Source organism: Malus sylvestris, chromosome 2 (assembly GCF_916048215.2).
Source record: "Malus sylvestris chromosome 2, drMalSylv7.2, whole genome shotgun sequence".
Classification (NCBI taxonomy): domain Eukaryota; kingdom Viridiplantae; phylum Streptophyta; class Magnoliopsida; order Rosales; family Rosaceae; genus Malus; species Malus sylvestris.
Window position 1 is genome coordinate 18,397,153 of NC_062261.1, and position 13,025 is coordinate 18,410,177.

The window sequence follows — 13,025 nt, forward strand, 5'->3', positions numbered from 1 at the left end:
ATCTAGACTGGAACATCTTTGTGAATGGTGATGATGGGATTCACAAATTAATCTAGCGGTCTGAACCTGTAAAAGGTTTTCTGTTATTCAGATCGATAATTTGCAAAGTTAGCTTAAATGTTAATGAAAGATTGCAAAGGATAATATGCGATGCTAAAATTGTGAAGCTGAAATGAAATAACAGAAAACCTTTTACAGGTTCAGCCCTCTAGAATTAATGTGGAATCTATCCCACCACAACTTGATACAAAATGGGGTTCTTTGGAGTATACACCCGAGGGGACTTGTCCTGTCCCATTTCCCTTGTCGATTTTTTTGGGTCTAAAATTTGTCAAAGTTGTTATTTAGTATCAAACTTGCCTTATCATCTAGGGAAGTTGAACTTAAGTCCTTTCATTTACAAACGTAGAAAATATCACTAAATCATAGTACTCAATGACAATAAACACCAAATAAATTCGAGTTACTATTAACACTTCAAAATAAATATTATTCTACACTTCTAAGGTGTTTTTGTCTTTCTTATAGTTTTACTTATTTGGGGTGCAAATTAACATTTTTAGAGTGCTAATAACAAATGATAGATTTATGTAAAATTATTGAATTTCTTTTTACGAAAATCCGACTCCTTTTGGTTGCATAGTCAGCAAAAAGTTGAGTTGAAAAACACAATTGTAAAAGAATGGAAGCCTTCTAACAATGTTGGTATTGGTTACCTTAGCTTATGGTGCTTGTATACCCCACATTTTTGTACCCACATTGAGTAGTGGCATTCTACCCCTGAAGATTCTAATATTTGTTTACCGACCTCCCCAATGAACAGTCTTGTCAGTTTCTCTCCACTCCCTCTCTGCTTCTTTTTAAAGTCTGTCCTCCTTGCTAACTTTTGCTAAGCCAACAATCTCTCCTCTCTCTCTCTCTCTCTCTCTCTCTCTCTCTCTCTCTCTCTCTCAAGTATCAAGCCACCAAACAGTGTTCTTCCAAGTTCCACAATCTTAATTAGAAATTACACACATTATATGCTAAGCATGCCAATGCCTCCTCAACATCTCCCACCAATGAATGAAACCAACAAAGAAAATGAAGAAACCCCCTTGGTGTTTGATGCTTCAGTTGCTCAGTACCAATCCAGCATACCCTCCAAGTTCATATGGCCCGACCACGAGAAGCCCTGCTCCGAGTCGCCAGAGCTTCCAGCTCCTCTCGTCGACCTGAAAGGCTTTCTCTCAGGGGATACGTGTGAGGTATTAAATGCAACTCGTTTGGTGGATGAGGCATGCAAGAAGCATGGTTTTTTTCTCATTGTTAACCATGGAGTTGATTTGCAACTCGTAGGAAAAGCTCATGAGTACATGGACTCCTTCTTTGGTATGCAACTCTCGCAGAAGCAAAGGGCTCAGAGAAAGGCTGGTGAGCACTGTGGATATGCCAGTAGCTTCGTTGGCAGGTTCTCCTCCAAACTTCCATGGAAAGAAACACTTTCTTTCAGATATAGTGCCGATAACCAGTCCTCGGTCAATGACTATTTTGTGAACGTGATGGGTGAAGATTTCAGAGATTTCGGGTAAGAACACATCACCTAGAGTATACAGTTGTGCTTCTGCAATAAACAAAATATATTGATAAACTCAGATTGGTTTCATGGTCTCTTTATCATTAAACCAATAAAATAATAGACATGATCTTGTACATTACACATATCCCTTCACTTATGCAGCATTTATTTGTCTTGCTCAGGAAGGTTTACCAAGAATACTGTGATGCCATGAACAACCTCTCCAATGCGATAATGGAGCTACTCGGAATGAGCCTAGGCGTTGGACGAAACTATTTCAAAGAGTTCTTCGAAGGAAATGATTCGATCATGAGGTTGAACTACTACCCAATGTGCCAAAAACCAGACTTAACACTAGGAACCGGGCCTCACTGTGATCCCACATCCTTAACAATCCTTCATCAGGATCTAGTCGGCGGACTTCAAGTGTTCGTAGATGATAAATGGCACTCCGTTACTCCTAAGCTTGACGCTTTCGTCGTCAACATTGGCGATACATTTATGGTAAGCTACCTTATTCATCAATTAGGCTCACTTTATTTAAACAGTCCGTTTCTTTTTTCTTTCAACCCCTACAAAATATCTGAAAGACTCCAACAAGAAGGACAAAACAGGGACCTTCAAAAGGTTTTCGACACAAACTATCAGACACTGTTTACGAATTTGAATTTATGCTTTCTCTGATTTGATCTTTCAGGCTCTATCAAATGGGATTTACAAGAGCTGCTTGCACAGAGCAGTGGTAAACAACAAAACTGTGAGGAAATCTCTCACCTTCTTCCTCTGTCCCAAAAAGGACAGAGTGGTGACCCCACCGAGAGGCTTGGTCGATTCCAATAGCCCCAGGAAGTACCCTGACTTCACCTGGCCTACTTTCCTAGAATTTACGCAGAAACACTACCGCGCCGATATGAGGACCCTGGACGCCTTCTCCGACTGGATTAGAACTACAACAAACTAAGAACCGCCAAGAACACTTGCAGTGTTAATAGTGTACAAGGAAAAAGATGACAGATACACCAAGACGGGCAGAGAAAGAAACTTGGGCTGTTTACTAGTGTGTCGTCGTTGAAGGGAATCATGTAAATGAAAAAAAGAAGCAATTTGGACGAGTAAATAAGTTAAGGGGCTCCTTATCTTCTCCTTAATCTAGTTTTCTGTCAATTAAAAAAATGAATCATTGTACTTAGTTCTTCCATAAAGTAATCTAAGTTAATTTTTGTACGCACAGCCGTCAACTTCCGATGAAATTACGTCTATCACAAAGTAAATGAAGTAAAACGAACAAAAATAGACAATGCTATTAAACTAGTAGAATTATTGCAGGTGATGTTTTCTCCTAGAGTAATGCTAGGAAGATTAAAATTACAAACTAAATAATATGTCACAAATAAGAAATAAGTACGATTATCAACGTTTAAGTAATAGTTCAATTATCAACTTTCATGTCATTTAGTTTATAAAACTTAATCTACAAATTTAATCTCTCTAGCATTACTCTTTTCTCGTTTCATGATCCTAGACAGTGACGTGAACTTTAACAGGGATTTAACAAGTGCCCTAGTCAATCTGCAACATAAGATGCACAAAGTTTAATTAAATATTTATGGGGACTTATCTATGACATCATATGTTGGACACAAGATTTGAGACAAGTTTTAGACCATAAGATTGAGGCAGTATCAATGGCTGAAATTCAAGCTCACAACTAATATGTTAAAGTAAACATTGAAAAGTGAAATATTGTTTAGGTAAATATTGAAAAAAAAATTGTTTATGTAGTTTTAACTAGACATGATATTCGTATCGTGTAACATTATTTAAAGTAAACGAGTAATATGACTCAATCCAAAATTACCTGTTAATATTATCAAGTGATATGACCCGACCCGTTACCTATTAAAAAATATATTTTAAATCAATAAATAATGAAAATGAAAAATATAATTTGATCTCAAAAAAATGGAAAACATAATACTAAATAAGTATATACATATTACTTCAAAACATAAAAATAAAATAAAAAACATTTATTTTTCAAGTATTACATATTCCAAAATAAGAGCCTAATGAAAAACATTACTATATTACTACAAAATGATTATGAATTTTATTTATTCGAACTCCCTTAAAAATACTATTCATGAGGGTTTGTATGGTTCTAAAAATTCAAACGGCGATGCACCCATCCTCAAAGCATAGAAGATGCGACCATGAGCGTTTGCCTATTTTTTCACATTTTTTGCACTTGTAAATTAATTATTATAAATTTTTAATGCATTTGGTATTTTTAATTACTTGATATTTTTATTTTTATTTTTAATGTGTTTTATAATTTTTTAATCTCACTCTTTGCCTATAGTATATTATAAAAATAAATAAAACTTAAATTTTTTAAATTTATATAGAATAATAATACAATAATACATATTTGATATACAATATATACATTTACACTATGGCTATTGTATTTTATAGTAAGTTTTTTTAGTAGTTTAAAAAATTAAAATCAACAAAATAACATTTTTCTTAACGTGTCGAAATAGGTTATCCGCGTGCCACCCTCGTGTAAACTTGTTAAGGACCCATTATTAACTGGTTCTTATCATGTGACCCAATAACGACCCGATTATTTTCGTGCCGTTTATGTGTCATGTTAACGGGTCATGTAAGAAATCGCCATGTCTAGTTTTAACTTTACCAATCATATCCTCAAACATGGACTTAGCCAAGTTGACTAAAGCAATGTCCTCCCACCCAAATTTGAATATTCCTGGTAATTTAAGATGAATTTATCATAGAATATCTCTTGTACCAAACAAAAAAAAAAACGTTTACCAATCATATCCATGTTGTTCAATGAGATTGCAATTGACTTCAAAATAAAATTTTATTCAAATTAATTCACATAGAGTGATTGTGACAACCCGTCCCAAATTTTATTATTTTATAAATTTTAAAATGTGAAATTACAAATATGCCCTAAAGGCGAAGGTTTTGACTTTCATTGACCAATGTGTTGTGAGACGTATAAGATATTCTTTTAGCGTATTCTTGAAGTACTCATCTCCTTCACTAAGCTGGTGGGCAAGACTGTTTATCTCCGGCAACATTTACTAGGACCTATGGTTCGGACCCTTTCTCGAAATTCACAAGACAACGAATGTTTGGCGAGGTTCATTTTCATTTTAGGCTTGGATTGGGTTCGTACGAATATTTTTCTAACTACATTATTTTATTTATACGGGTATTATATGTAGCATTCCACATCGCCCAGAGGAGTAGGTCCTATATGCCTTATATGTATATTTCGACCTCTACATATCACAAGGCCCTGGGATGTGAATTGGGCATGATGACTCATGGGCGTGAAATTGGGTGAAGAAGGCTTGTGTATGTGTATTGACCACTATACTACAATCTTTTCCAGACTACTTGTCATTGTCGGAGATAAAAGAAAATTGTGGTGAAATTCTGGTGTTGGCAAATGATAAGTGTGGTTGGAAATTTGGTATTCATTAAAGTCATTACAACTTATTGAACAAAAATATGGAATGAGATATTGAGTTCACTATGTATAAACGTTTTCTAGTGAGTTTTTGCACTTGATGAGGATAATTGACGAGAAAAGTTTACAATTATAAAATTGATTAATTTGGTTTGCCATCAATGAATTATGGCGTGAAATTCTAGTATTTTGTTAGCCACGATAGTCATGGCTTGAAATTTGATATTTGATTGTGCCAATATCATTATGGCCATAATTTTTGGTATTCGTGTTGCTAAAAGTAATGGGAAGCGGCATTACCAATAATTACGATGAAAATTTTCCAAATAGCATGAATGGGATTTTATCGAGTGAGAATGGAATCATAAACTGAGGTTATGATTTGGTTATTATAATTTAAAATCGTGGGAAGACCACGAAGTTTTCTCCATTTATTATTGGTAGATATGAATAAAGATTATGAAACGAAATTTTGAGTTCGTTTATTATAAACAAATTTCCAGTTGTGTGAGAAGTGAAATTTTATGATTATGGAAAGAATTTATGGAGAACAGGGTATAATTATTGATATGTTGTTTTAGTTGCCATGGGCCATGAGTGGTCATTGTTGGAAATTGATATTGCGAACAAAATCGATGACGAGCATATATTCTCTTGGCTATGTGATTAGTAAGGATTAATTTCGTTGACCGTTAGGTTTGTAAAATGTGAATTTCTCCTACTTGGTTGGCGAAATGTCAATAGTACTTTGGAGGTGCAGCTCACTAATTTATTCGAGCAGGGATGTGATATTATACCACTATATTATCGAGGAAGGAAGATAGTATGAGCTTGGAGGCATGGAAGGGGGGATAAATACATTCTGACCACGTCGGGATGTCATTTTCTCTTTTGTACAAATGTTCTAACTTGATTTCTGCTTTACGTATATATATCTTATACTCCTATCTTCGAGTATGGTGTAACAATGATTTTAAATTTCGGGGACGAAATTCTTTAAGGTGGGTAGATTGTGACAACCCATCCCAAATTTTATTATTTTATAAATGTTAAAATGTGAAGGCGAAGGTTTTGACTTTCATTGACCAATGTGTTGTGAGACGTATTAGATATTCTTTTAGCGTATTCTTGAAGTACTCGACGATACGAACGAGTATGCGCAAGCAGAAGTGAATTTGGAGTGACGAACCGAAAGTATTTTGAAGAAATAACTATTCTAATTGTATTATATTATTGTATATTAATTAAGAGGACATGTGTGTGTGGGTGACGGAAAGGAAAGGAAAAAAAAGGGCATTGGCTGCCCAATCTGTGAAGGAGATGAGGAATGAACCAAGACAAGAGGGAGGAGAGTCCAGCCAATCACGGGGAAGAACAAAGAGAGAAATGAGAGGGGTGAGGAGCACCCAAATCGGACCCGTGCACCACACACCCGACCCGGTTTTGAACTGGTGAAATTCCGGCCAAATTCCCACCATTTTTCCAATGAAACATAACCATTTATCATTTGCAACCTCTTCCATAACCTCTCCTCTACTCTCTTCAAACAAAATTAGGAAAAGTTTATTTGAAATTTGGTGGAAAACCACCATGGGTGCCGAGGGTATCCTTAGCCGAAATCCATCAATTGTGAAATGTTTTTCTCCAATTACCACCACTAGAACACTCCATTAAAACCCAGGAACAAAGCCCAGGCAGTGATGGAGGCGTTGGAACAAGTTTGGAAGTCTAATCGAACACACCCAAAATCCAGGGTTCCGGCGGGTTTGAGCAAAATTGGAGTTTTTCCCGGCCAAATTGGCCTTGGCCGCAGGTATAAAGTTTTATCTACTTTTTGATATCTTCATTTCTATAATTTTTGAGAATTTTTAGAAATAGTTCAATTTTCCGGCGAGCTGAGGCGGCCGACCGCCACTCGCAGCGACTGGTACGGCGGCACGTGGCTAGAAGGTTGTCGATGTTATTCTTAGGTTAATTAGATGCCTTGAATTCACTTTTGAGAATTGAATGACGTAGATTGATGGTTAGAACCAAAATTCTCTAAGATACGTTAATAGGCCATTATATGAATCGACGATCCGACCGTTGGATCGTCATTAAACTTTACTAGGTTATTATTCAGAATATTTGAGGAATATAGGAACTTCCAGATTGGGAATCTAACATATGGATCTTCTCAAATTGGATTTGTAAGTTTGTAAAATAAAATGTTAACCACCACTTGGTTTTGGCAATTGTCGGATATCCGACCGTTGGATCGTTCCGAAACTTTAGTATGTTATTCTAGAAGCATAATGTGTATCCTTGGAAGTTACGGATCAGAGATCTGATTTGTAGATCTTCTGGACCAAATTACGTAGATTCATGTGCGATGTAAGTTATGTATTGTATCGACGAGAATTCTGAGATATGGTTTGATAATTGGTCACAGGCGCTGATCGTTCGTGACGCCTCGATGTTTGTACTAGGAAGTTGTAGCGTGGACTCCAGGTGAGTGGATTTTTCCTTGCTTATCATATTTTTTCATGATTGATAATTCTATAAATGCTTTTAAATAAAACTCATAAATTTATGCCATGACATATATATATTTATATGTTATAAAATACTATGAGATGGTTGAGTTTAGATTTCATCATGATATATTCGTATGCATATTTCCGTAAATGATTATTATGAACTACGAATGGCTTGATCCCTGCTTGGGGTACGTAGGCAGTCTAACGAGACGTTAGATGCAGCTATATAATAAATGAGAACGAATAATCGAGACAATAGTCTAGTTTGGGAATGAGGCATTACAGTTTATGCATTCTAGACCATTTGTTTATATATTTATATATCTGGAAATATTATGATATGGTTAAAGTTCAGACTTACATCTTGGTATACCCATATGTATATTCCTTGCACACAATGATTGTGAACGCTCTGAAGTGCAAAGGTGAACGCATGACGCAAAGGTAAGTTCAGGTAAGTTTAGGTAAGTATACGGTATTAGTTGAATTGATGGGGTTATGGTATGACTACATTTATGTTTTAAGCAACTCTGACACTGTCGTACAGGTTGCAATAGTAGGCAACTCCTGCATTGTCGTACAGGTTGCTTATGAGTCATACATCGCGTATTAGATGCATTTAAAGCTCATAAACCTGCACCCCGGTATTAGTGCTCCCGCCCGTGGCCACGGCACAGCCCTTCATGTAATGTTCACCTCCCGCACCATACGCTCACCTTGAATTCAAGGTAGGTGCACAGGCCTGTCGTACAGACCACTATAGGTAGTTCTGACTCGTAGTTGACTCTTTATGTGATCGTAGCACTTGAGCATATTCATTTACACCCAATCTTGTCGTACAGACCACTACTGTGGTTCCGACTTATGTGCAGGCGTAGTGCCGTATAGGTCATTAGAGGTGACTCCGCTTATGTGCTAGCTTATGTGAGGAAATATGTGATGAACTAGTATATGTGATGAGATATGAGTACAGTCGTACAGGTCACTAGAGGTGACTCCAACTTATATACTAGCCATGATTGATGAGATATGGATAAGTCGTACAGGTCACTATAGGTGACTTCGACTTACGAGCTAGCATATGTAATGAATACGTGATGAGCTAGCATATGTAATGAATATGTGATAAGCTAGTATATGTAATGAATACATGATGAGCTAGCATATGTAATGAATATGTGACGAGCTAGCATATGTGATGAATATGTTATGAGCAAGCATATATGATGAATATGTGATTAGCTAGCTTATGTGAGGAAATATATGATGAACTAGTATATGTGATGAGATATGGGTAAGTCGTACAGGTCACCCTAGGTGACTCCGACTTGCGTACTAGCATGAGTTATGAATCGCATGATTATTTAATATTATTGATAAGATGCTGTGTCGTGGTATATTATGATTTTTCTGGAAATTATACAGGTATTGTATAGAAGGATTATAATGTTTTATATGGTTTCTATTAAAATATTACTTACTAGGCCACTCACCCTTGTCTTGTCTTCACCCTCCAGGTCTTATTAGCTGAGCTTTCATATCGTCGAAGATTCGTGGCAATTCTTAGTACTGGAGATTATTTCAAGGGTACGATTCCCAATTCACTCTTCTGTACTTACTTATGCTCTAACATCACATGTGTAGTGGGTTTATTCCCGCTCACCAATGCACTCTGGTATTTAGGCACTCTTAGGTTTAAATTTATTCACAATTTTCCACATCATCACACTTTATGGCTTCGTCACATTCCAGGTGTCGGCCAGCATAGCTTGATTCAGAGTCCTAGTGGACATTCCGAGTCGGGGTGTGTCAGTGATGCTATCTACACACTCATTTTTACCTCTCACATACCCTTCTTATTTTATGGCCGTCAGATATAATGAATTGAAGAAGATCAATAGACAAAAATTAAAAAGGATGTTAAGACATAAAAAATGGTGTGTGAATAACACTAAGCTTAACATAATTCTAACTTTTTACTCAATTTCTATTCCTTAGAAGCTCCAGTTTTGTAGCATTCGCAGCTAGCGATGGAGGAATTGGCAATCCCGCATTTTGAACCTCCATCAACTTCCAACAGGCATCTCACCCATTACTGTGACCCTAGCTTGCTAAGCATGTTGTATAACCTTGGTCATGACTCATACCTCTTTAGGAACTTCATATTAGTTGACGTCTCAAATAGAACCCGAACCTCCGCCAACTCTAAAGCATTGTCTTCTTACATTTCTTCTTTCTGGCTTACCTCTTATTAGGCTTTGCCCAACTTTAACTGCAAGAAGTGCGATCCACTTCTCACGAGCTACATTTTGCCATGAGTATGCGCTATGTATCATCCTTGTTCTATCGGAATTGCACAGACTCAACCTCAAGACAGACCGCTTATGCACCCAAGTCATTCGCTTTTCTCTCCTCGTAGTAAAGGTGCTACAACAGTTCATCTTAGTTGGTTCAGAATTTGTCTAAGTCCACGGCTCTTTCTTGCAGTTGTCTCTCTAATTGAATCCGACAACCCAACTCAAGTTTGCAAGATACTTCAACCTGAAAGATTTTGCTTGTCTAGCTCTAGAGAGCAGCTTCTGTCCATGCATTCACCTGGGCAAATGGATTGAGAATATATCAGGTATAAAGCAAGTGCAAGAATTAGGAGTTAAAGACAATGAAGGTCAGAAAGATTTACCACATAAAGGTTTAAGTAACAATTTTTTATCACTTGGCGCGATGGTCGAACACATTAAGGCATGGGCATGCTTTGCATCATGAAGACTGATGACAGGTTTTATTATCAAAAAATGACTGCCTACATAGGAAGGATGCGCCCCGTGATGGGGGATGGTTGTAGATCAGCGAGACCAACCATATCTGTTTTTATGTTAGGGATGGGAGAAGTGTAATGGTGACCATCTATTTCTAAGATTTGGGTGAGGATAAACTCATATGGTACTTGCTCTTGTTCGTGCTGCTTTAGTTGTTGTTGTTATTGTTATTGTTGTTGTGGATTCAGGCCAACAATGGACATGTTTGGACAACGAGAACATCAATAAAAATCTAATTATCAAGCAATTTCGCCATAAGTTTGTCATTACCCGTCAGAGTTCACTATTGCTTAGAGGCGAGTAGCCCCAATTAGAGAAGACTGGCGTCTTGGATCTCCAACACTTTATTATCGAGAGGAACATTGGGTCTTCTTGATTAGTTTGATTTCTTTTTAGAAGGTTTCTTGTTGGTTGGTTTCTTTGCAAAACTCTCAGGACATTTCATTTTCTTCATCTCTAACCTTAAAGTTTCTAGGATCCTTACTAGATGCTTCTTGTCTTTGGTATCTGCCGCGCTAACCCATGATAAATTCTCGATGGGATGATTGTTGTACAAATCGATAATGGTGTCTTACCCATTCTCTCTAATTCTTTCTAATTCTCTCTGGTGTAATGAGCCATTTCCAATTGTGGTGTTCAACGGGAATGATTTTGAATGCCTTATCAATCAAGTAAGGACGACACTGGGCGATGATTAAGATGTCATTGTTACAGATAAGGACGATAAGTATTTTAAATCTGTGGTCCAGAAATGTCTCATTCCCCAATTTTCGTCTATACTCAGAATGTCTTTGTACCAATCTTTGTCTTGACGTGGCAAGTTAGTTATGTAGGCGGTCTAGCTGATGTTGGGTTTCTATTAAAAGAAGTAGTGTGAATTAGAGTTCTTGCACATGGTGTAAAGCATGCGAAATTCCTAAATACCCAGCTCTGCCCCATACCAATAATGAAAAAACTCGAAACAGGTGAGAATGCGAAACAATGCAAGAGTTAAGTTGCATAGAGCAACCTTGAAACAACTCAACACTTGTTTCAAGAAAGGAGAAAGAGAAAACTATTGTTGGGGGGACTTTTAGGTTGAGCTTGGCTTAAGATTCAATTGATGCCCTTTGCCTTCCTTGGTCCATTTGAATACCAAGTCCCGGGATACCTTGAAAGAATTAATGTATTTTTGGAAGTATCTCAGTTAGATTAATGGCTCGAAGTTAACATGATTAGACAAATAATGACTTGGCTAAGCAAAGTGTTGCATGGAAGCTAGAAGTTTGTCAATTTAGAATGAGCGAGAACTTTGCATGGTGTTGGACCATGATTTTCTAGGGCCAGAGTAAGGCTGATCGAAATACAGTTCCCTCAGAATGTCTGGTCATTAACTCAACAACTTCAAATGGAGCTGGACCAGACAGAGTAGCGGTGCCACCATCACCCTATTCTGGGGCAATAGGTGAAGTCTGAACGACTCTGTTGGAATGACCATGCTTGTTTCACAAAACATGTAATCTGATGCAAATATAGACTCAATTAGATCCTTATAAGTCTTGTGGTTCCTACAATCAAGGAATTGGCATGCGCTGCAAGTAATCACAAGTCCTAAGAGGGTGCAATACCTATTTCTAGATATCCTCTAGGATTCTTTCGACTTAGAACGAGGGTTATATCCCAAAAATGTCTCTCTCCCACGTATAAATACGTCAATCTAGGGTTCATCTCTGATAACGCAATCTCCATGCTTTAATTCTCTTACCCACTACTTAACTCTAAAAATGCTTACTAGCTTGACCGTCGGAAAGTCTTTTTTCGATACACACCCCATTCCCCACACACACCAGCTTTAAGCTTGCTTACGGTTGTATTATGTTTTACAAGTTGCTCGAGTTTATGCCTTCACCATTTGTGACAATGCACAAATTTGGTTCAAACACATAGATGCATGATGTTCAAGGTCGGGCAATCTAGATTTCCTAGGCTTCTAAGAAAGCTCTTATTGGCTAAGAAAGATCAAAGGAAGATGGGAGGAACCCCTCAGATTGTAAGAAAATGACTTTATCTAGTATTCAAGTATGTTTATACTTAGGGAGTGATTTCCCTTGCTTGGTGCAATACAACCTTGGAAGCCCTCCCCTTAACGTTCTTCCTCTTTCATTGAGTTGAACCTCTCCTTTTTGTAGGTGAAGGGTTCTCATTGTAAACTATCTTAGGGCATCTCCTGTTATAGATAAGTCTTCGTTCTCCATTTTCTAGTGCAATAGTGACCTTCCTTTTTTATTTAAAATAGATGAATGTTGTACTCCTGCAAAGACTATGTCGTGCGCTCTTCCTAGAGCGCTCATTCCGTAGGTCAACTTCTATAGGCCTTAGGTTTGTTTTAGTGTGAGTTATTGTGACAAAGCTTGGCGTGAATAAGCATGGATTTGCATGGGCATAGCGTGATTATACAAATGTCCTATCCATTTATCATAGTGTGGCATGATTATGAATATTTTCCTTTCTAATTATGCACATTTGCATATGTTTAGGCTTGACTTGGGGCTTTAATGACAAATGGGCCTTGAGACTTAATTGGGCTTGCATATGACATTTTTGGGCCCCAACAACTTCAAACTCAGGCCCAAATATCAGAGATGGAT

General features: G+C 37.3%; 1 protein-coding gene across 1 annotated transcript; it reads left to right on the top strand.

Moving 5' to 3' along the window:
- The first annotated feature begins 838 nt into the window (after positions 1-838).
- LOC126586460 (gibberellin 20 oxidase 1-like) lies at positions 839-2,779 on the top strand. The gene is made up of 3 exons (XM_050251303.1): positions 839-1,564; positions 1,738-2,059; positions 2,253-2,779. Exons 1-3 carry the CDS (start codon positions 1,020-1,022, stop codon positions 2,514-2,516), a joined length of 1,131 nt encoding a protein of 376 aa, XP_050107260.1. The 5' UTR covers positions 839-1,019; the 3' UTR covers positions 2,517-2,779.
- Positions 2,780-13,025: the final 10,246 nt, after the last annotated feature.